General features: G+C 55.5%; 1 protein-coding gene across 1 annotated transcript in view; it reads left to right on the top strand.

Annotated features, from left to right (window-relative positions):
• Positions 1-3,382, top strand: part of MGAT5B (alpha-1,6-mannosylglycoprotein 6-beta-N-acetylglucosaminyltransferase B) — a 66,054-nt gene extending 62,672 nt beyond the window's left edge. The window contains exons 16-17 of the mRNA XM_080827412.1: positions 1,187-1,443; positions 1,891-3,382. Of these exons, the coding sequence (XP_080683538.1) occupies positions 1,187-1,443; positions 1,891-2,089 (456 nt within the window). The 3' untranslated portion in view covers positions 2,090-3,382. The remainder of the gene's footprint in view (positions 1-1,186; positions 1,444-1,890) is intronic.
• The last annotated feature ends 20,991 nt before the right edge of the window (positions 3,383-24,373 follow it).

Below are 24,373 nucleotides of genomic sequence, written 5' to 3' on the forward strand. Positions count from 1 at the left end.
AGAGGAGGGGGCCTAGCCAACTCCATTGTCCAAGGAAGCTCTCTCCCCCGGGGCTCTGTGCCCCATAAACTCCTGCTCCCCTCCACCTGTCTGTTTCCGCTCCCCAGGAGACACCTGCGGGTGGGGCTGGAGGTGGAGGGCGGTCCTGCTCTGCTCCTGCTTGGAGACCAGGCCTGGGGGGCGGGGAGGGCGCTGGGTCACTAATCTAGGACCCAGCCCCATACGGCAACACAGAAAGGACAAGACTTATTTTGATAAAGAAGTTGCTTAGAAGTTTGGTACGGGATTGAGTGACCGGTAGGTATGGGAGGCCCCCACTCCCTCCACCTCCAGGGATGAGCAGTGAGGCTGGCGTGGGGCGAGGGCTCCGCTGGGAACCCAGGGGAAGGGGCCGCCGGAGAAGCCCCACCTCCCCCTCCTGCCAGGGGATCTCAGGCTCTTCCAGGCCTGGGGCTTCTGGGGCTGATGGCTGGGGGTGGCAGGCCTGGCTGGGCCACCGGGACTCGGTGTCGGTTGTTTCCTAACTACTTGATATTCAGACAAGTAGCCTGTGGCCTGTGTCTGTACCCTGTCCCCAATCTCAAGGGCTGGAGAGCGGTTCTAGACCATTGCTTTACAGACAGGAAAACTGAAGCCCCCAGCAGGGAGGGCTGGGTGGGATCAGAGCCAGAGCCGGAAGCCGGGACCTCGGCCCCCCCGCCAGCCGCAGGGATGCCATCGTGAAGCCCATGGAGACACTTGTCGGGCCCCGCAGGTGCTTCCTGGAGCCGAGCCCTGCAAGGAGAGCCCCCCCAAAGTCGGCCCTGGAGCCCCTCCGCAGCTAGGGCACGGGGGCCTCAGTGTAGAAACTCTGCGCCTAACTTAGCAGGATCCGCAGCGAGGCCGTGCAGGGCGGGTGGCTCTTGGGCTGGCCTGAGTTCAAATCGTGCCTCTGCTTTCCAGCGGTGAGGCCCTGCGCAGGTGACCTCTCCGAGCCTCCGCTTCCCCCCGCCCCCCGCCCCATAAGGTAGCCGGAGACACAGTAGTGCACTCCCGGGGGGCTGCTTCGAGGAACAGACGGCATCACGCGGGGCAGGCCGCCCGGCTTTCACTAGGCCCCCAGCGTGCCATGACTGCTCTCGTGCCCCAGGTCAGCCAGTGGCGTCTGGGCCCCCTTTCCCGGCTGACGCGGCTTTCCTCCTGCCAGGACTTCTGTGCAGCCTCAGGGCCTGCCCCAGCAGCGGCCCGAGCCCCACCCAGCCCCTTCGTTCTGGTTCCCAACGCCACCCATCTGGAGTGGGCCCAGAATGCCAGCTTGGCCGCCGGGGCCTGGCCCCCGGCACACTCCCTCCGGGCCTGGCTGGCCGCTGCTGGGAGGGCGTGCACGGACGCGTGCCTGGACCACGGGCTGATTTGCGAGCCCTCCTTCTTCCCCTTCCTCAACAGCCAGGACGCCTTCCAGAAGTAAGTGAGACCCCCTGCCCCCCGCCCGCCTTCCTGGGCCAGCCCAGCCTCACCCACCCGCAGCATCTCACCCTGCTGCTGCCCTGCCTGCAGCCCTGCCGGCGGTGGGGGCTTCATGCTCCCCCATGCGTCAGGAAGAACCCAGAAGGGACCTTGCGGTCAGAAGCCCGTGTCACGGACTCAGCCCCTGCTGGTCCCTCCCTGAGCCTCTGCCTAGCCTGTCCCGGCGTCTTCTAGGCCTAGGGTTGCTCCCAGTGGGCCAGCCTGCAGCCCAGCCCAGCCCCCCTCCCGGCCTCCTCCCTCACAGCCGGGAGAAGGAGCCGCGGCCCAGAGGTTGCCCTGGTGCCTCCTAGAAGCTTCTTCCCTGCTTGGGGATGGGATGGGCCAGGGAGGGCAGGGGCCGGCCCCAGGCTGCGGCTGTGACCGCTGCCCACGGCGCCCGTCCAGGCTGCAGGTGCCCTGTGACAGCACCGAGTCGGAGATGAACCACCTGTACCCGGCCTTCGCCCAGCCCGGCCGCGAGTGCTTCCTGCAGAAGGAGCCTCTGCTCTTCAGCTGTGCGGGCTCCAGCACCAAGTACCACCGGCTGTGTCCCTGCCGAGACTTCCGCAAGGGCCAGGTGGCCTTGTGCCGGGACTGTCTGTGAGGCCGCCCGCCCGCCCGGTTCCCGGCCACAGGGGGAAGCACCAGCAGATTCTGAGCTCCAGCGACGGGTCCTCCCCGCAACACCCCGGCGCTGGGGCTTCCTTCCTTGGCCGGGAAGCGGGCAGAGCAGACTCGTGCACGGGGTTAGGGGCGGGCCGCGTGCCCACCCCGGGCAGGCTCCTCGACGTCGTCCCGGGACTCGTGGCGGCGTCGTGGCCAGGCAGCTGTGGGATTGGTCAGAGAGCCCCGGGGCGAGAGCGGGTGGTCGGAGGCCCCTTGCTTTGTGCAAGGCCAATTCTGGACCAGACTGGGCCCTGGGGATGGGGACTCAGAATGTCCGTGGAGGGAGCAAGGGCAAGGTGCCCGATGGCTCGCCGAAGGGTCCAGGGGGTGGGGAGTGATGCGTGGGGGTCAGTCTTGTCCCTCTGTGGTTGTTTGGGGATGGACAAAAGGGACAGGGACTGGGGGACCCTCTCAGCCCCACCCCTCCTGCCTTCGCAGTCTCCCCGCCTTCTATACTTGGGGGGCACAGTGGGAGTGGGGGCCACCTAGCCCCTGGGTTGAACTGTTTCCCTCCCCTGCTTGGTCCAGCTCTCTCCACTAGGGCTTCTCCCGAAACTCATCTTGGCATGACTGCGATTCCAGGATTTGTCCCCAGAACCTCCGTCCCCACCCCAGCAGGCTCTGGATGCTGCCCCCATCCCCCCAGGCATCTCGTGTAGGCAAAGGCTTGGGATGGAGCTTCGGCCCCATGGCCCCCGCCCAGCCCAGCTCCTGGCGTCCCAGACCCACTAGCCCCCAGGTAGCCCCCACCCCCTCGATGCTGCCCGTCCCCACCTCCAGCTTCCTCCAGCCTCAAACCATCATCTCTGTGTGGCATGCCTGCCCCGGCCCCAGGATGCCCCCCTCCTCTCCTCCCCGTGCCCAGAGCCCTGCCTGATTCAGCGGGTCAGGCCTTCAGAGACACTGCCACCCCATCCCGTTTTATAATCCCACCCGCCCTCACCAGGCAACCCCCTCCCCCAGGCCTGCCCCTCCCCCCTGCCAGGGAGGCAGCCCAGGCCCTGAGAGCTGGGAGAGGGTAGCCGGCCCTCGGCCCTCGCAGGGCTGAGGCGGGGACCCTCCCACCCAAGACCCCTCTCTGGGCCTGGGTGGCCCCTTCAGCCGCAGAAACTCAGTGGTCACCAAGGACCTGACCTGTTGGGGGAAAGCAATAGAGACATTCTTTTCTCTCTCTCTTTTTTTAAAGATTTATTTCTTGAAATAATAAATATTTTATTGGGATGTGAGGTGCAGAGGACATGTGTGCTGTTTTCCATCTTTTCCTGGGCTGCCCCGGGCTGGGGGGGTGGCTATCTTGGGGACCCCGGCCCCTGCTGCGTATTGTCACTTGGCATGCACCGGATGCCTGGGTCAGGCTGCCCAAGGGCTGTGCCCGCGAGCCACCCCCACCCCTGGCGCCGTGGTTCCAGGGACCCTGCTTGACGAGCTGGGCTGTCCCCCGTTCTGTTCCCCTCGGGCTGGCCTCTGTGAGGTCAGAGAGCACAAATGTATCTTGATAAGAGCCTGAGCCAGGTTGGGATGAATCCTCGCCAACGCTTACCGGACGCTGATTGTCCTTCGGACACTGGGCTGAGAGCTGGACACACAATGTGTCATTTTATGCGTTCGGCCGTCCTATCAGGTAGGTACTGTTATATTCCCCTCTACAGTGGAGAAAACGGAGGCACAGAGAGTTTAAGCAACTTGCCCGAGGACACACAGCTTATAAGCAGTGAGGTGGGGTAGGGGGGTCATTTCAGAGTTGCCGTGAGGATCAAATGACCCAGCAGGGTGACAGCCCAGCCTGGGGCCCCACCTGCAGCCTCACGGACAGTGCTCTGTGACCCTCTGTGAGCCGGGACTTCCTTCAGTCTGGGGTCCTGCGCGGCGATGCTCCTGCAGCCCGGGGTCTGGAGCACGTGGCACCATTCGGTGTTGCATCTATTTTTAATTGATTTTTCATCTGCGGCTCCCTGACGGCATCCGACGCCGAGCATCTTGTCACAGGCTTACTTGCCATCTGCAAGTCACCTGTGAGGTATCTCTGGCGGGCTTTGAACTCAGCTGGGGTGGGGGCTGGTAGGGGGAGAAGCAGAAGCAGACCCCGGATGGCTGGGGGAGGCTGTGGGTTCTCTGTCCCGACCTCCTGCCCCGGCGCCAGACACGCTCCTTCCGCGCGCTGCGCCCCACCCCCCGCTGAGCAGCACTGGAGAGAACAGGCCCAGGCCGGCCTCTCCCCCACCTTGCAAGGTGACGTCATCCTCCCCCAACCCCTCCTGGCTTACAGGGGACGTAACAGGTCCCATGAAGTCCCTCACCAGCCTGTGGTTGGGGTCAGCCTCTGGAAGCACCTGGGGAGCGTCAGGCACCCCCACATCCAGGCCGCCCCCAGCCCCGTGAAACCCACGGCTCAGAGCAGGGGCAGGCCGCTGAGGTTTTAAAAAGCTCTCCTCCAGGTGTTCCTACTGAGCGTCCGATGTGAGCCACTGGGCTGACATCCAGACGGGGTAGCTCCTCTCTGCTCCCCAACCTCCCAGCTCGGCTCTCAGAGGGTCTGATCAGGGTGAGGACCTGCTAGCATTTGAAACCCTGCCCCTCCCTCCACCTCGACGGCCCTGGACCCATCAGCCGGGAATGAGAAGGAAGGAGGCCGGGTCTAGCCTGGGGCAAAGCAGGCACAGAGGCCTCAGCTGACTCCAAGACAGTCCCCAGTTCAAGGGGAGGACAGAGCGCTGAGAGCTTGTTGACCGTCACCGTTCCCGGAACTGGGGAGGCTGGAGGGCGGCGGAGGAGGCAGGTGTTAGGCGTGAGCCGGACAGTTAGGGAGTCAGGGCCAGGGTCCCAACTAGGAAATGCAGAGTCAGGACAGCTAGAATGGGACCGCACTGACGTTCTGCTTTGCAGCCTTTGCAGAAATGACTTCCGCAAAACGTCCTAAAATAAGACCATTAAGCACGAAACCATTTGTCAATATCACGGGCAAGGAGCAGGTAAGACCTAAGCCCCCAGATGTTAGCAAAAAAAAGACCGTAAGCACGTGGACACGAACCTAATAGGTAGATTGGCGCGACTCAGCCAATTGCTTAAGAAAGTTCTGCAAAAGAGTTCATAAGAACCCCTAAACTTAGAAACTCGGGGGCAGCCCACTCGGGTCCCCCTCCCTCTCCGGGAGCTTTGTCCTCTCCGCTCGATAAGCCTCGCCTCGCCTCCCACCACTCTTAGTCCGTCTACCTCTTCGTTCTTGGAGCAGCAGCAGCGTGACCAAGAAGCGTGAGCTCTCGGGGGGCAGAAATCCTGTGACCCAGGGTCCCCTCTGGTCTCTGCAGAGGCCCGGGAGGCATTGCCAATTTGGTTTCCTCTCTTGGTCACCAAGATACCCTCTTCGCTGGGGCTGTGCCGGGCGGGGCTGGAGCAGAGCAGCCAGAACCGGGTGGATTCGCGCTCCCTGCGTCCTGGCACCGCCGCGGCCCCCCTTCTCTTTGGCTACCTCCAAAAGCCCCTCAAAGCCCCAGCCTGCTGCTGCGGGGCCGCCCGACTGCAGTTGCGGTTCTCCTGCGTGAAATGAGGGAAACGACCCTCCGACCCCGTGGAGTTGAGGAGGAAACCGGGTCGGGCAGGTCCTGGTCTGAGTGCACGGAGGGAGATGAAGCAGGTGTGAGTGGCTGGGGGAGGCTGGGCTGTGAGGTGGGGCCCCGCCAGGTTCGAGGCGCTCCTCACCCCTTCCCGGAAGCTGAGCACCGACAGGCTCCCGGCCGCTGTCCAGACCCGAGGACAGATATTCTGACCCCGGGGCCTGGAACCAATACGGAAGGGGTCAGATTTCTGCTGCCTTTAAGGATCATCAGAAGAGGGAGGTAACCACCCGCCCAGAGGCCTGAGCTGAGCATCCCCAGGGTCGTGAACTGAATGCCTCCCCCTGCCCCCCGCCTCCCGCCCCTGCCAGGCTGTTGGCCCCCCGGGGATGGGCCTGGAGCCCGACTTCCCAGGTGGATTCTGGGACTGTCACCCTCCCGCTGATTCGGCCTTAGATCACCTCCCTCTGACTCTGCTAAAAATAGCCCAGCCCCAACTTCTGCACATATCTGAATATTGGGCTCAAGAGGCTCGTGATGCTGGAGAAACAGTGCGGCTGGTTCTTCCCATGTTGAGGGTGAAGTGAGCAGAACAGATGCCACATGCTTTCCCGGTCAACTCTCTGCTGCCAGCACCGGCCCTGGGCGTCCAGGCCTGGCCACCAGCCGCCTCCTCCTTGCAGACTCTCTGTCCGGGTCCCTGGAGCTGGTGTAGGCTTGGGCATTTATTTGGGTTTTAGAGTTTCAGGCTGGGGCAAGGTGCTGACGGCTCCCCAGGAGTACACAGGATACCCCCGGATACTCCCTACCCTTGCCTGAGGTCCCCCTTGATCCCTTAGAATCCCTCACCTGTGCCCACCCCGTTCTGGGGTCCTCAGAAGGTAGGAGTGGAGGGGCAGGTAGAGGTTGTGACTTCCCAGCCTTATCTACAGCCGGATCTGGGTCTCATTTCCCATCTTGTTCCCTCTCCCCATCATTCATTCACACAGCAAACATTCCCCCAGCCCAAGGGTTTGCTGTGATGCTTGACCCAGAGGGTGCAAAGTCACCCACCCAGAGCCTCTGTCTTGGGCACCAGTGGCCAGTCTGGGCCTGCTGGGGTTCACTGAGCTTCCTGAATCCGAGGACCCTTCTTACTTACCAATTCTGGAAACACCTCGGCCTGCACATCTCCCTGTTTCTCCTCTTCCACCAAAACGGACCAGCCTCCTCGCCTCACTGTCCAGGAACTCAGTATGTCTTCTGTTTTCTGATTCCACAAGGCTGTAGTCCGCAAGGGTCTTGGTTCTCCGTCCCCATCTCAAGGCCGCACCCCTCATCCCCATGGAAGAATCAACATCCAAACCCCTGGTCCCAGGGCCTGCACAGCTGCGTTCACATGCTCACCACCTGGCTTTCAAGTCTCTGGTTTCGGTCGGGCCTCTGGGGGTGCCCCTCCTTCCTGCAAGCCCAGCTCTGCCTTCACCAGGACACTGCCGTTTGTGGTGTTTATTTTCCGGTGTTTTGTAAAGAAGAACTTTCCCTGGGGCACGTGGCTGGCTCGGTTGGTAGAGTATATGACTCTCGATCTCAGGGTTGTGAGTTCGAGCCCCATGTTGGGTGTAGGGATTACTTAAAAATAAAATCTTAAAAAAAAAAAAAAAAGAAAGAAAAAAGAAAAGAAAGAAAGAAAAAAGAAAGCTTTCCAGTTACCTAGGCTGAGAGGGGATTAAGCTGGCAACCTTCCACGGCGGGGGGGGGGGGGGGGGCTTACATTTAAAAAGTGGCTCCTCTCGTGGAAAAAAGGCAAGCGCACGCACACACACACTAACTTGGGCCTTGGAATTAGCCAGCCCTGGGGTCAAACCCTGTCTTTGGCACTGGTCACTAGCTGCAACCCTGAGCAGTCAACCGGTCTGGGTTTTAGCCCATCAGGTAGGTAAGTGCAGATAATACGTATGAGTACTAATTTCCTATCGCTGTGTAACAAGTGGACACAAACTCAGTGTCATAAAACAACATGAATATATTATTTTATTATGATTATATATTAATTTTCAGTCCAAGTCCAAAACAGGCCTCAGGTATAAAACAAGGTGTCAGCAGCGACCCTTCTGGAAACTCTGGGGGAGACGCCATGTCCTGCCTTTTCCGCCCGCTAGGGGCCACCTGCTTCCCCTAGCTTGTGGCCCCTTCCTCCATCTTCAAAGCTGACAGTGGCTGGTGGGCTCTTTCTCACATCTCATCACTCTGACGCTGACCCTCCCGCCTCCTCCTTCTACATATAAGATCCCCGTGATTACATCATACCCATCAGGTAATCCTGGATGACGTCCCTACTTTCAGGTCAGCTGATGAACAATTTAAATTCTGCAACCTTAATTCTTCCCTACCATGTGTATCAGTCTGAGTTCTCCAGAGAAACAGGTGTGTATACATATAGATGACTCTATGTACATAGAAAGAGAAAGATTTATTTTAAGAAATTGGCTCACGTGATTACAGAGAATGTACAAAAATCTACAGCTGGAGACCCAGGGAAGAGCTGATGTTGTAGTTCAAGTCTGAAGGGCATCCGCTGGCAGGATTTCTTGTCTCAGGGGAGATCAGTCTTTTGTTCTACTCAAGCCGTCAACTGATTGGACGAGGCCCGCCCACATCCTGGAGGGCAATCAGCTTTACTCAAAGTCTACCTGTTGAAATGTTAATCTCATCCAAAAACAGCCTCATAGAAACATCCAGAATAAAGTTTGACTGCCTGTCTGGACACTGTGGCCCAGTAAAATCGACACACAAAATTAACCATTGCCTAATCTAACATAACATATTCACAGGTTCCAGGGATTAGGATATGGACATCTTTGGGGGGGGGGCCTTATTCTGATGACCATAACTACCTCTGTACGAAGGCTCTCTAGAGAAACAGAACTAATAAAATAGGAAAAAACACATATGTAATTTATTATGTGTAGAATATATGTATTTATTTATTTATTGTAACTGACTCCCGTGATTGAGGGGACCGTCAGGAGGGCCAATGGTATAGTGCCCGTCTGAGTCCAAAGGCCTGGCAACCATGTGAGTGTAAGTTCGATCCAAAACCCAACAGACTCAAGACCCAAGAAGAGGCAATATTTCGGTTCAAGTCTGAAGGCAGAAAAAGACCAGCCTCCCAGCTCAAGGCGGTCAATCAGGAGGAGTTCCCCACTAACCCACAGAAGGCTCAGCCTCTCTGTTCTTTTCGGGTCCTCAACCGATTAGATGAGGTCCCCCTGCATTGGGGGAGAGCCATTTGCTTTACTCCATCTACCAAGTCAAATGTCAAATGTCTCCTCCACGAAGGGGCAGGGCAAAGCCCCTGGTGCCAAGTTCAGACACGTGGTCCCTGTGTGTGTGCTGAGGACAAAGGGAAGTTTTCCCATCTTAGACCCAATGCCCTGTGCTCCTTCTCTAGCCAGTGATGGTGATTCCTTCACTCATTGAGCAAGTGTTTATTGAGAACCTACTAGGCGTCGAGCACTGTTCTGGGAATACGGCTGTGCACAGAAGAAGGTGCCTGATGGTAGAACACAGACAATAAACTGATAGTTAAGACCTGCTACAGGGAAAATCTCCAGCAAGGAGGAGAGGGGCGTGGGTATAGGGTTGTGACAAGACCTCCCACTGGGACGACATTTGGGCCAGAAGCTCGAGGCAGTGAGCCAAAAAGAAGAGCATCCCAAGTAGAAGGAACAGCCTGTGCAAAGGCCCTGAGGCAGTTCATTGCAAGATGGTGGAAAGAGACTAGCGTGTGTGCGGCAGAGCCAGAGAGAGGGAGAACAGTGATCAGACCCCGTTGTCTCTCCAGACCACCTGAAATCCCAGCCGCGTGCTGGCCCTGGACTAGACCCTTGAGATACAGAGATGAAGCCCCGCATGGAGAGGCGTTTGAACGGCAGGGAGAAACGCTGTGATAGAACCCTCGCCAAGGCTTCTGATGACCGGTCAGCGGGGGGCCGCGCCCTGCGATCCTGGGCATCCCAGGCTTGAACCAGGACAGGTGGGGCCCTCTACATCTCCTACCTCTCCAGCAGCCCCCAAGGTCAGTCTGGGAGGCACCTTCCCCTGGGGATTGCCTCCATGTCTCTCCAGCCCGGTCCTCGGCCCGCTTTCCTGGCTACACCCGGCTTATTCTTTTCCTGTCGAGGCCTCTGGGGAAAACCTGCTACAGGAGGCCATGAGTCACTCGGGATAATGGCTGCAACCCTTCCCTTCTCTTGGGGGAGAGGATGGAATTCGCAGGAGACATGAGGGTACCAGGGCCCCTCCCAGAGATCAGCCACGAGAATGTGGACATCCGCAGCCGCCCTGCTCACTCGCTCGCTCTCTTTCTCTGAAGTCAGGAGATGCTTATCCCTCTGAGCCCCACATAAAGCTAATGAAAGCTCGTTGGGATGACACTGAGGACCCCCAAGTTCTGCCAGGAGCAGGAGAAGTAGTAAAAGGGATTAGAAGGGTGTCCACACCTGATGGCGTGCTCCCTTGGCTGTCCCCAAAGGGGGCTGGGTGGAGGGCTGCAGACCCAACCTCCGTGCTTCCCCCCCCATCAGTAAGCACACTGCTGGGCCCAGGACAGCGCTGTCGTTATAAGAATCCTACCTCTGGGGGCGCCTGGGCGGCTCAGTCAGTTAAGTGTCTTGCTCTTGGTGTCGGCCCAGGTCATGATCTGAGGGCCCTGAGATGAGCTGCGCATCGGGCTCCTTGCTCAGTGCAGCCTGCTTGTCCCTCTCCTTCTGCTCCCCCACCCCCACCTCCCACTTCCCACTGTCTCTCTCTCTTTGAAAAAACGAAACCTACCTCCGGGAGAAGGCTGGAAGCAGGACAGGCGACATCTAGCTGGGAGGTGGTGTGGCACTGGACAGGAAATACAGGAAAAGCAAAACCTTTTTGGCTGGGTTCTCAGCCTCTTGGTGTCCTACAATTTCAATTAGCTTCTGATAAAAGAAACGAAGTTGGCTCCAGCCCAGAAAGTTGTAAGGGTCATCTCTAATTTTGGAAGCTTCCAAACAGCGGGCTTGGCCTTTGGGGTCCTTGCTTCCACCCATCCATCCACCCACCCATCCATCCATCCATCCATCCACCCATCTATCCATTCATCCTTTCATTATTTAAAAAGCAGTGACAGAGTGCACAGCCAGAGCTGACCACTGTGTGTTAAGCCCTCAAGACATGGTTTTGTCCCCTCTGTCTCTGGAGAAGGGGAGCTCACTCAAATGTTTAGCGCTCCAGCAGAATTACAATTATGAAAAGCGCACACTGCAATTCAGGTTTAGGCTGAAAGTATTAATTTCCTGGTTTTAATTATTCAATAGAAATTAATGAAAATGTGAGCGGAATCTCAAAGGAGCCTCTAACCCGCGGGCGTGGGCAGAGGGAGAGAGACAAGTTGTACAAAGTGGAGTCTAGGGAATCAGGTGAACTCCAAAGCCAAAGGCGCCATCACCTATCTGCCACCCAGCCAGGCTGTGAGCTTCCCAAGGGTGGGGACCCTCCTGCACCAACCCGAGTTGGCATATGTGACGGGGAATGCACTGTGCCCCCATCTGGGCCAGGTGCTATGCCAGGAGTTGGGGAGACGAGAGCCAGCCCTGCCCTCAGGGAGGGACAGAATAGTGGCTTTCCCATCCCACCGTAAGAGCTACAGCCCTGGTGTGATCACAGCCTGGAGCAGGGGTATTCGTTGAGTCCAGGAGACTGAATGATCGCGGGGTGGGCAGCCCGGGGCGAGGGGAAACGAGGCGTGTAGCTACCGTGGGAGGTGGCTTCCCCAGGAAGGAAGAGCACCAGAGCTTTGGGGAGGATGATTCTGAGGAAGGAGAAACTGGGTGCCAGACATAGGACAGGCTCCCAGAAGGGACGGCACACAGATGTGGGGATGGATCCCCGGAGCCCTGGCCTTGGGACCCCCGGCCAAGGAGTGCCCACACCCGAGCTTAGCTCCGGGCATACCGCTGCCTGTCTCTGAACGGACCATGAGGATCTTGGATGATGAGTATCTCCATGGGAACCACGGGGGGATAGGGGCTTCCCCATTCTCGTGTGACCTCTGAGAAGGTGGGAGGCACAAAAAAGTGATCAAGTCCAAACGTCACGCTCAGAAGCAGGGTTCGGAGCAAAGTTGAACTTGATGTAGCAAAATGCTGTCTATATCAAAGAGCATGAGCAGACAAGTCATAGGTGGGAAGAAAATATTTGCAAAAGGCACGTGTGAAAAAAGACTGTGATCCAAAATATACAAAGAACTCTTAACATTCAACAATAAGAATATGAACAACCCTAGGGACTGGCTCCCACACACCTTCCTCATCGTCCTTTGCTCTTTGCTGTGAATGTAAGCAGCAGTTCCTTGCTCGCAGCACATTGGATTTCAAGATTTCCTTTTAAAGGTTTTTGTTCTGTTTTGTTTTAAATCAGCGTTTCTAGATGCAAATAACAAATGTCCCGCCCTGGGGTCATTACCCCCGAGGCCCATCACTGGTCCTGCTTCTTCCCAAGAAGGGGATCTCTTCTCTGATTGGTGGAGCCTTCAGGGACTCTCTTCTCTGGTTGGTGGAGCCTTCAGGGACTCTCTTCTCTGGTTGGTGGATCCTCAGGGGAGTCTCCTCTCTGGTTGGTGGAGCCTTCAGGGACTCTCTTCTCTGGTTGGTGGATCCTCAGGGGAGTCTCCTCTCTGGTTGGTGGAACGGCGTCAGGAGCCTGAGTTCCAGCTACAAGGACGGCAGGGAAATCCACCGGGGCACGGCCCACTTCAGCCCACGGTGGGACGTTCCCAGACTAAGGATGGGGTCCGACGCTGGGCAGCCAAAAACGATGGCGAACGTCTACGTCACACGAAAACTTCGGAAAATCTAGACCAGTACAGACAAACACGTGAAAACCACCTACATTCCCTCTACTGTTAATTTTAGCGTATTTCCTCCCAAATAGTGTGTGCGGGTGTGGATACGTTTGCGTCGCTGGTAACCCGCCGTCTCTGCGGTTTTGGTTCTGGTCCTGCTTCGCGGTGGGTGGCAGAGCCTGCGGTTCCAAAATCTGGCGCTCTGGCGGGCGACCCAGAAGCAGCACCGGCAAGAAAACCTCTCTGCTCCCTCCCTCTCTGCCTAAAAGCAGGACCCGAAGGTGCAAAGTCGTTCCCCCCCAGAAAGGACGGAAGTTAATCACCAGAGACACTCTAGACCGCAGCCAGCCCGGAGAGGCACCAGAGGGTCCGGCTAAGGTCGCTAAAGCCAGCCCCTGCCTTCCCCCGGTTCCCACAATCTACTTAGAAGCCTTAGAAGCCTGCACTCCTTGTCTTGTCACTTCCCTTCCGATTCCTTGTTTGGTTAAGATGCTGCAAAGGCCTGAGTTCCAACCCCTTTGAGCTGCTCCTCGCTGGGTACTTCCACAAGTTAATAAACTCGGGTTTGTTCTCCCTGTGAATCTGCCTTCTGTCAGCCTAACATACAGGCCCCCCTGGAGACGGAGGAGGTTTTTCTCCCCTGCGTTCCTCAATAGCCTGTCGCGAGCATTTTATTTTGTCCTTAGAAAGTCTCAGTTGATGTTATTTTCTTTTGTAAAGATTTTATTTATTCGAGAGAGAGAGAGAGAGAGCATGAGTGGGGGTGGGGGGCGGGAGGGGCAGGGGGAGAGGGACAAGCAGACGCTTTACCGAGCAGGGACCCCAACGTGGGACTGGATCCCAGGACCCCAAGACCATGACCCGAGCCGAACTCAGACGCTTCGCCAACTGAGCCAGCCAGGCGCCCCGATGGTTGATATTATTTTCAATAGCTACATAATGTCCCATTCTCCAGGGAAGTCAGTTATGGTAAAACTCCAAATACGGAGCTTAGGCTACAGCCCCAGGAAGGGTTCTCAAGCCCCAGGTTGTGGCAGGAGGGGAGGGTGGAGAGCCGTCACTTTCGTTCCCCATTCTCACTCCCTCTGGGGGGTTTACAGGGAGGTGACCTCCCAGAGCTGGTCCCGGCTCGGCTCGAGGAGGCCACGCACGAGGCGGTGGGGGACACGGATGGGTCAAAGGGCGCCGATGCAGAGACTCCCGAGTCCGGAGGCAGGAGAGAGCTCTGCGGGCCGTGCTGGGCAGGGCAGCTGGGACCCATGCTGTGCCCGAGGGGAGGGCCGCCCCGTTCCTTGCACACCGGCGCTCAGTGCCATGGGGGGGAAGAAGCCGGGCTCTGAAGCCGGGCGGACCCGAGCCGGACTCCTGCCTTCCGTGCCCCCCCCAACCTCTGGCCGCAGATGTGGGCATTTCCACGGCGCCCATGTGCGGGATTGCTGAGTGGACACCAGCGGTCTTCCTGGGGGCCCAGTGTCTAAGTTTTGTGTCTGTGGGAACAGCATCCCCGTTTCCCTTGGGAAGACACCCCTCTCCCTTGCTGGGCCTTCTTGGCGGCCCGTGACCCAAAGCAGAGGAGAAGTTCCTGCCCTGCGCCTCCCAGGCCCCCGTCGGCTTCCCTGATTTTTGCACTTTCTCCCAACGTAGGACCAACCAGAGCAGGCCACATACGCACCTCTAACGCATCTCATAGGAAGCCCACGCCTGGTTTGCCCACCGCCAGCCTCCGCCAGCCTCCACCAGCCTCCGCCAGCTGCGCCTGACACCTTCCTTCTGTTCCACCGGGAAGCATCCCCCCCCACCTCGCCCCACTGCCTCACGTTTCTGCGAAGACAAAAGCGATGGGGCTCCGGCCAACGGAACCCGCAGTAGTTACCTGCTCTCGTGCGGCTGGTCTCCATCTCGCCTCGCATTATTTTCAACGAACACTTAGATAACATTCACCTGATACACAGTCACTCTGCGTAGATGAACTCCTTCACGCAGAGAAAGGTCTTGGAATGAGAGACAAAGGCCTCCCCCAAACCCGCCCCCGCCCCCCCCCCCCAGAACTAGGTGTCCTGTCCAGCGTGGCTGTGGGCTCATCTCGGCTTTCTGTTATCTTTGAGCTACGTCACAACTCTGTGTATTGGAGAAAACAGATAAGAATCCAAATCATCCTCGCCAGTAAAAATGCACAGGACTGAGTTTGGTGGCCCCAAGTGGATTATTGTCCCGTGGCTGGTTTTGCTGCGTTGGTCCGTTCGCTGCAGCCTTCCTGACCATCCGCGTACCTACGCTTTTTAAATTCTCTTTTGAAACAGTTGTAACATCTTGGTTCCCTTGTGAATGACTGAGCCCAAGAAATTCTTGGACACACGTTCATTTTCTAATTGATGGAGCTGTGATTTTGCTTTTCTAAGAATTGTCCTTTAGCTCTGTCTCTCAGTTTTTCAGGTGGGTACTGTTATAATCCCTCAGGTTAAAGGGGAAGTGCCTGAGGCACAGAGAGGTTAAGGAGTTTAGGAAGGACACACAGCTGGGACCAGGATTTGGCTGTAGGAATCTGGCTTTAAATCTGTGTGCCTCTCAGAACATTGGAGCTCTGTTCTTTATTAGCCGACCCCACAAAATGGGTACGATATTTACAGATGAGAACGGGGAAGCACAGAGTGGTTAAGCAACTCATCCCAGGCCCTGTAGTTACTAAGTCGCTGATTCTACAACAGAACAGCTGTCCCCAGAGATGCTGGGGTGAGGGTCCTGGGGGAAGCACTGGCTGAATATTAGTACAGAGGGGGGCTAATATTTTGGGAGTGCTTTCGAAGTGCCAGATCCTGAACCAAGAGCCATACCAAGATCAAGTCATTTACCCCTCGCAACAGTCCTACAAGGCAGATAATTTTTTTTAAAGATTTTATTTATTTATTTGACAGAGATCACAAGTAGGCAGAGAAGCAGGCAGAGAGAGAGGGGGAAGCAGGCTCCCTGCTGAGCAGAGAGCCTGACATGGGGCTCAATCCCGGGACCCTGAGATCATAACCTGAGCCGAAGGCAGAGGCTTCAACCCACTGAGCCACCCAGGTGCCCCAAGGCGGATAATTTTTAAAAAAATATTTTATTTTAGGGGCACTTGGGTGGCTCAGTCGTTAAGCATCTGCCTTCTGCTCAGGTCATGATCTTGGGGTCCTGGAATCAAGCCCCACATGGGGCTCCCTGCTCAGTGGGGAGCCTGCTTCTCCCTCTGCTCCTCCCCCTGCTCCTGCTCTCTGGCTCTCTCAAATAAATAAAATCTTTTAAAAAATTTTATTAATTAAATTAAATTAAATTTTATTTTTTGAGTCATCTCTATACCCAACATGGGGCTTGAACCCATGACCCCAAGATCAAGAATTGCAAAGGCAGATAATTTTATGACCCCATTTTACAGATCAGGACACTTGGAGGGAGGGAGTAAATTGGGTCTGTCTTCATCTCTGGGTTTATTTGGGGCTGAGATCTGCAGGCTGAGATGCCTCTGCCAGGGCCCCACTGGGGTCTGCCTTCAGACCTGGTGTGTGTCCCCCTGGGCTCCCTGATGCCCACCCTCCAGGCCCGGCCTCCCCAACTCCCCCACAAAGACTCAGTCCCTTGACTTCACAAAGGCGGGAGACCTCACCCAGCCTGACCTCCCCAGCTCGGCTGAGCTTTCCAACCCCCTCCAGCCTTGAAAATCAGCAAATTATCCTGAGGGGGCAGGAGTCCAGTCTCCCGGGCCCCGTGAGGGGAGGCGCAGGGTCAGGGATCCGAGGGGCCTCTGGCTTCCTCCGTTTACCGGGGACTGTGGAGCTAATTGAAACGAGCCGCCGACGAGCTGCAGGGGTGGGGGGCCGGGGCGGGCTGAGCAGCCAGGGTCCCCCGCAGGCAGGCGGTGGTGTTACGAGGTATTAACGAGGAAAAAACACGGGAGCGGCTTCGTTTGCAAGGGAAATGGCTTGACAGGGGCCCTTCATTTGCAATCTTTGGGCTCCGAGGTTTTGATTAGCGGCTGAGGAAAAGGTCCCTCCTGTTTTATGCATGAGGAGCTGTGCTGGGCGCCAGGGGACCCCGTGCGGGCCCCGAGGCCCACTCCCACCCTCCCAGCCTCCCACCCGCTTCTTCTCTCCCTCCCAGGATGGGGGCGGGGTAAGGAGCAGAGGGGTCAGGGCGGGAGGCTTCCCAGAGGAGCCTCCCCTTGGTGAGGATGGAAATTTCCCGGAGCAAGGCTTCCCCCTGCTTGTCTGCGAAGCGGGAACTACAAGATCTCCGTCCTGAGGCTTCTCGGGAATTTAATGAGCTCAGCGTGGAGGTGCCTGGCTTGAAGCAGGAGATTTCTTGGAGCAGGAGATCTCTGGTGCCGGGCACCCACTTCCCCCAGCCCCTCCTTGTGCTACCTCTGACCCAGACCACCCCCCCCCCTTGGGGCACTGGGGACACATCTCTGCTGGGAAAGCGAGGGAGATGGCGGCACGGAGCTAGGTGCTTGTCAAAAGTGACCTCTGGGGCGCCTGGGTGGCTCAGTCGTCGAGCGTCTGCTTCGGCTCAGGTCATGAGCCCCCGGTCCTGCATCGGGCTCCCTGCCTGCCCAGTGGGAAACTGCGTCTCCCTCTCCCACTCCCCCTGCTTGTGTTCCCTCTCTCGCTGTCTCTCTGTCAAATCAATAAATAACATCTTAAACACAAAATAAAAAATAAAAAGTGATCTCTCTGACCACTTGGAGGGACGATGTCCCTTTAAAAGTTGAAAATGACTCTTTGGTCCTTTTCTTTCACACGCCTCCCCCACCTTCCTCGCCTCCCTCCCTTCCTCGGGTTTTTTCCACCTTCTGCAGGGCTGCGCTAGACCCCCTGCTCTGCAAATGTGATAAAAGGCTGCGGGTAAGCTCCGCTCGTGCTGCCGGGGCAGCGGCCCAGGGTGAGGCGGCCCAGGGTGAGGCGGCCCAGGGTGAGGCGGCCGGCCGAGGCCAGTTGGGGGAGGGAGGACTGATCCAGAAGCTTGACCAACAGCGGTGTGGCTGTGTCTTGGGACAATGGGTATGGGCGGGGTGGGGGTGGGGTGTGTGTGCCCAGGATTCACCCTCCGAAATTCCTGAGGATCACAACCTTGGCCTTGGGAACGCCCAGGCTGGGGGGTCTCATGAGCTCTGCCTCTGGGGCTCAGCTGCCCCTCAGGGATGAGCCAGGCTGGTGGAGGTGGGAATTCCGTCTTTGTGTGCAGGGCACCCTGCCGTAAGCCCCTCTCAGACCTGGGTGACAGTCCGGCTCTGTCACTTACCAGCCGGTGGTCTTGGACAAGTTCCCTAACCTCTGAGACAGTTTTCTCATCAGAAGCTTGGGGATGGGGACACCTGCGTGGCTCAGTCGTTGAGCGTCTGCCTTTGGCTCAGGTCATGATCTCAGGTCCTGGGATTGAGCCCCGCATTGGGCTCCCTGCTCAGCGGGGAGCCTGCTTCTCTCTCTCTCTCTCTCTCCCTCTGTCCCTCCCCAGACAGTGCTCATGCACTGTCTCTGTCTCTCAAATAAATTAAAAAAAATTTTTTTTCTTTAAAGATTGTATTTATTTGTTTGACAGAAAGAGAGAGAGACAGTGAGAGCAGGAACACAAGCAGGGGGCATGGGAGAGGGAGAAGCAGGCTTCCCGCCAGCAGGGAGCCCGATGTGGTGCTTGATCCCAGGACCATGACCTGAGCTGAAGACAGACGCTTAACAACGGAGCCACTCAGGTGCCCCTAAAAAAAAATCTTTAAAAAAAAAAAAAAAAAAAAACTGGGGATGATCTGCCCTACCAGAAAGCGTTATTGGGAAAGTAGAGATGACGTAGCTAGTGCACGTGACCATCAGGGGTCTTCCGGACACAGTAGCTACCGCTCTGACACCCAGCAGATGGTGTTTCCTGTGGATTGGGTGGGGAATGGGTTGGGGGGTGGGGGACAGCTCTGCCTTAGGCTCAGGATCCCCACGCGGCCAGGCACCCACACCTGCGGGAGATCTCATCTCCTTCCTCCTCCAGCCCCAAGTGAGGCTCTAATTGTGGTGTATCCATGACCAAGGAAGAGAGGAATGAGGCGGCTGCAGCCCCACAACTGTCCCAGGATTGGTCAGATTGTTCCCTGGGAGCCCCTCTTCGAGGGCATTGACCCCCTGGAGTAAGCTCAGTATTCGCAGTTTCCCTGGGACACAAACGTGGGCGGGGATTGAGGACACGGAGCCTGGGTGCTGCATCCGCCCAGCTGCCTGGTGTGGACGTCTCTGGTTTCTGAAGGCCGGGCAGCGTCGCCCAATGATGACCGTCCTGCAGGGCCCCGGGAAGGCTGCAGAGCCGTTAGCACCTGAAGCCTCGAGTCAAAAGGACGGGAAGTTGGAATTCTGATCCCACCTTTCCCTAGCCACACGAATGGGAACGAGTTACTTAATTTTTCTATGTCTCAGTTTTAAACTATAAGGTGGGGATACGAGAAATAACAAAAAATAAATGAGATGAGGCATAGGGATAACAGTGCCTGGGGTGTTGCAAGCATCAGTAAAGGTTCCGTTTCATTTGTGTTACGAGAGCTCTATTGCCTGCCAATCTTGGGGTGAGGTTTCCGTTTTGAGGGCTGTGCACGTGAGCATCTTCCAAGTCCTCACTGAAATGCAAATATACCCACAGCAGCAAAGAGCCTTGGGGGCTGGGGGTCACGGGTCCGTGACAGAGGTGATGGAGTTGGGCTACGCTGGTGGAAGGCCCCACAGCCCGGACTACGTGGTGATGGAGCTGCAGAGCAATGGGGCAGCAGCTGGCCACAGGCGGAGCCCCCCAGAGACTCTGGGCTCAGGCGGACAGATGTTGTAAAACACAAGAGAACTTGGTTGCTGAGCACAGGAGTTGCAGAAGGTCCCTTTAAGAGATTCTGCACCAGTGATAGCTGACCCTCCCACCTCCTCTACTTTCACCCAACCCAAACCTAGAAGCCTCCTTGAGGAGGAAGTTGAAACACGGGGCGCCTGGGTGGCTCGGTCGTTAGGCATCTGCCTTCCACTCAGGTCATGATCCTGGGGTCCTGGGATGGAGCCCCACATTGGGCTCCTGGCTCTGCGGGGAGCCTGCTTCTCCCTCTCCCACCCCCCTGCTTGTGTTCCCTCTCTTGCTGTGTCTCTCTCTGTCAAAGAAATTAATAAAATCTAAAAAAAAAAAAAAAAAAAAAAGTTGTTGGAACAACTGTTGGAGAAGATAAGACCACTGAGCTGCAAGGCTACCAGGGGCTGGTGGCACCCAGGAGGATACTTCAAAGCTCTCCCATCAAGTACGGGGAGGTGGGGGAGGGGCTTTAATTAACAAAACCTGTCCTTACCCTGGCCTGTACAGAATTCTCACTCCAGAGGGGATAGGGAGGCCCAGTGACCCAATAGCCGAAGAAACACCAATTTGCCACCCAGGCCTCTTCTGTTACACATGATGAACCACAGAAGGTCATCAGGCCATTTGAGGAAGGCCACTAGGTTGGAGGGAGACTCAGGAAAACAGCAAAGACACTAGCCGGAGGACGCGGAGGTGATTCTTGGGAGGACAGAGAGCATTCAAAACCTCTGCTGAATATATTCAGAGGGATTAGAGAAGATGTTCTATTTATATAACAAGGACTCAATTTGGTTAGGAAGAAAAAGACCAGCGAACAACTGAAGAGCTCTTGAGATTAAAATATATACATGTGCTTGCTAAAATTTAAAGCCTAATAGAAGCGCTAGAAAATAAATCATCTCAAAATGCAGAACTAGCAGACGCAGGCGGGGAACATAAAAGCAAAGAGAAACAGTCTGGAGAAAGTAAGGTGAGTCAGACTAGCACCTCACCACCTGTCCGTGGAACCAGATGCTTGGAGAATATGGAACACTCCTTCCAAGTTCTAAGAGAAATTCGTCCCCAACCTAGAATTCTATACCTAGCTAAACTGTCTGTCAATAAACCTTAGAGCAGAATAAAGACATTTCATACGTGGAAGGATACAGTCGATCTTCAACGTGTCCTTTCTTCGAAAGTCGCTGGATGATATGATTCAGAGAAATCAGGAAATGAATAAAGAATGGGGTATGTGGGTGACTCAGTCGTTAAGTGTCTGCTTTCGGCTCAGGTCATGATCCCAGGGTCCTGGGATCCAGCCCTGCACTGGGCTCCCTGCTCAGCGGGAAGTCTGCTTCTCCATCCCCGACTCCCCCTGCTTGTGTTCCCTCTCTCGCTATGTCTCTCTCTGTCAAAGAAATAGATAAAACCTTTTAAAAATAAATAAATAAATAAATAAATAAATAAATAAATAAATAAAGAGGAACATGCAGGATCCAGAACACTGGATCCAATCAAGAAGAGGAGTCAAGGGAAGTTTCAAGGTTAGGGTGACCAACTCATTCCAGGTAGCTTTCTTGTTTCCAGCATTTAAAGGCTTATGACTTTTAAGCCTGGAAACTAGGATGGCTGGTCATCCTAGACCCAGAGAAAGTCAGTCAAGATTGCCACTCAAGGAACAAAGATTCTGAGATCAAGGTGTCCTGGGAGAAGGGGTGTTCTGTAGAATTTATAGTATGATACAGACATGATTAAAGTCAAACCATGGATAAAGCAGACAACACTTGATTGCAGTTCAGAGACAGATTATACATGTTAAGACCTTTGTAAAAATTAAAATGTGGCTGTCAGAAGGAGCGGGAAAGATTATGGGGAGGAGACGGGTGGTGTGCACATAGCCTCATGACAAAGCAGGGTCAAGAGATACTGTTGACCGTGACACAACATGAAACAGGTCCACATGTCAGAGCCAGAAGGTGCTCAACAGAACCAAAATAACGACGATGATAGCAATATAACAGCAACAACGATCACTTTCAGACTCTGAGAGGCAGAGGAGGATGAGAAGGAGGTGAGCCAAATCCCTCCTGCCCATCGCGGAAATGAAGTCTTCAAAGAAGTCATGAAGCAGAAAATCTCCATGAAGCTCATATCTGATGAAGAGCTTGTATCTAGGGTATATACAAAGAGCTCTTGTAACTCATAATACTAAGAAAGCAATGAATGGGACAATAAAAAATGGCAAAAGTTTTGAACAGACACTTCACCCAAGAAGAGAGGCCGATGGCCAACAAGCACACGAAGACACTCGTCACAGACATTCAGATGAAGATGACAAGGAGATGCACTTACACGCCGATTAGAACGGCTGAAGTTAACAGTAATGACAAGACCAGGTTTTGGTGAGGACGCAGCAATGCGAACTCTCCTGTGAGGCTGGCAGGAGGGTGGAAAGATACCGCTGCTCTGGAGACCATCCATCTGGACATTTCTTATGGAGCTAAGCACGTGTTTAACAGAAACCCGGCATCCCACCCCGAGGTGTCTATTCAAGAAAAATGAAAATCTACGTTGGCTTAGATACTGGTATGGGAATGTTTACAAGCACCTTTCATTCATAATCACCAAGAAAGGGAAACAATGCCAAAGCCCATCAAGTGGAGAAAAGGCAACACGGTGTGGTAGAGTCACGCAACGGAGTGGTACACAGCAACGGAAAGGCAGACACGCCTGTCTGCCCAGTAACGTGGGTGAGCCCCAGACGCTCTCTGCTCTGTGTCTCGGTGGTGATGGTAGCTACGTGACTGCATATCCTTGTCAGAACTCACAGAACAGGACATGTAAACAATGTGAATTTTACTGTATTTCGTTACGCTTCAAGAACCTGTCTTAGGAGAAAAAGCTGTTGGAGACTTGACCCCACATGTAGAGAAATCCAGTCCTCGGGAACTCTGGGCTCTAACCCTTCGCCCTGTCCTAGTACATGTAGACTGTTGTGTTCTGTTCTGAGCAGCCTTCTCCGTAGGCACCCAGGTGCCTCAAAGTTTAATTTTTGAAAAGTGAAAAGCGTGATTCTTATACCAGTATAAAGTGATTATGTGTTGGCGCACCTGGGTGGCTCAGTCAGTTAAGCATCTGCCCTCCGCTCAGGTCACGATTCTGGGGTCCTGGGATTGAGCTCTCTGTCGGCCTCCTTGCTCACTGGGAGGTCTGCTTCTCTCTCTGCCCCTCACCCCACTTGGGCTCTCTCACTCTCTTTCACTCTCAAATAAATAAATAAAATATTTTTTTAAAAAGTGATTATATATCTAAGACTTACTGAATTCATTAACGAAGGAACCAGCCGGCTGGTACAGTCGGTTCAAAGAGAGTTCAAGAGCCTGAATACATATAGGCACGGAGAGAAATCTGGAATAAGACAGCTGTGTTAGGTACAAAGCTGGTTAACATCCCTTGGGGTAATGAAATGGTAACCTTTGGGATTAGCTTTTCTCTGGGACAGAAATCATTTGCATCTCTTCCAGACAAAATTCATTTGAATTGTTATTAGACAAGAATCATTGGCACAGCTAACAGTTTTCGACAAGCTGACATCTGCCCTTCAGAGTTGCAAAATAGCCTCATCAGTAGTAAAAAGTAGGTCAAATCAAGGTGCAAACATTCTGTGTAATTAGACGATCCCCGCGTGGTATGGGTGTGACACAGAGCATCCCAGCGGGATGAAAGGACATTTCCTGAAAGGACACTTCCCAGTGGCGGATTATTTTTCTTAATGTTGGACAGCCGTGGGACACACTGCCAGGGGCCTCACTAGGGCCCAGGGTGCATGCATTTATGATTTCCGTAGATACGGCCTGGAGCTTGTACCAGAGAGGCTGTCGCTGCGATCTGGATCTCATGGCTTCCCTGGGGTGATTGCGTCCAACGGGATCCTGAGGGTTAAGGGCTAGACGTGGTCTCTTGTTTTGGGGAAGGTGGGGACGAGGAGCGGAGGGTGGGGTCCCACCGCCAGCCCTGGCTCACTGAGAAGTCACCACCGCACTCTCTGGTGACTCCGGTGTCCCCTTACCAGCACCTTCTTCCCACTCTGGGAAACAGTGTGTCTTCTGGGCCCTGATGTGGATCATGCTCCCCTGGTGGGTTTCTATCCTTACTGGGTGTTATCTCCTCGAATACACCCATGTCTCCGGCCTTTTAACCATCTTTCCCTTGTCTGCGTGGAATTCTGGCATTTCTAGCTCGCTTGGTGTGGGCATCACCTTCCCGTGTTTCCAGGGCTGTCCCAGGTGTGTCTGCCTCTCCTGGGGCTGATTCCCAAGCCCTGAGGAGGGCTCTCTCCCCAGCTGTGCCTCCCCGCCACCCTCACCCCCGGCTCGATCAGACACCTGCAGCGCCCCGTTCCCTGTGCTCCTGTCTGGCCCCCGCAGGGACAGGCATGCTGCACCCCCTACTTCCTCTGGGGTGGGATCCTTTTCTTCTGTGTCCTCAGCTGGGCAGTACCGCAACTCGACCCCGCCTGCTGGTGGCCAGAAGGGGCAGTGGGGGCAGCTTCCGAAAGCAACGTGTGTTGTTTCGCCGGGGAGAGGCCTCTCCATGGTCTTCAAGTCCAGGGCTGGGGGTGGACGGTGGTGTTGACCCTTAGCAGCAAGGTGTGGCCCTTTCCGTAGCCTCAGAGAATCTGGAGGAAATCTTGGATTCAAGATTTTGGGTAACATCTGTCCAGATGTGCCTTTCCCGTGTATCAGGGTCCCATTCTTCCCAACCAGGGCCCTGAGCTTGGCATGGTAGATCCTTCTGGGTTGAGAGCTGAGCTTTCTATGGGGTTCTGCTGCTCTTAGGGTTAAGTCTTGGGTTTTCTGAGGTCTTAATCCAAGAGATGAGAGCCTCTTAGGGTCTCCCCAAGAAGGCCCTCCACTGTTTACCCTTGGGTTTTCTCTGCTTTTTTTTTCCCCCCAAAGCATTGCCGTCCGTGTTCGACAAGCATCTCGTCCATGTTCATCCAGTG

The sequence above is a fragment of the Martes martes genome, assembly GCF_963455335.1.
Source record: "Martes martes genome assembly, chromosome: 16".
Lineage (NCBI taxonomy): Eukaryota > Metazoa > Chordata > Mammalia > Carnivora > Mustelidae > Martes > Martes martes.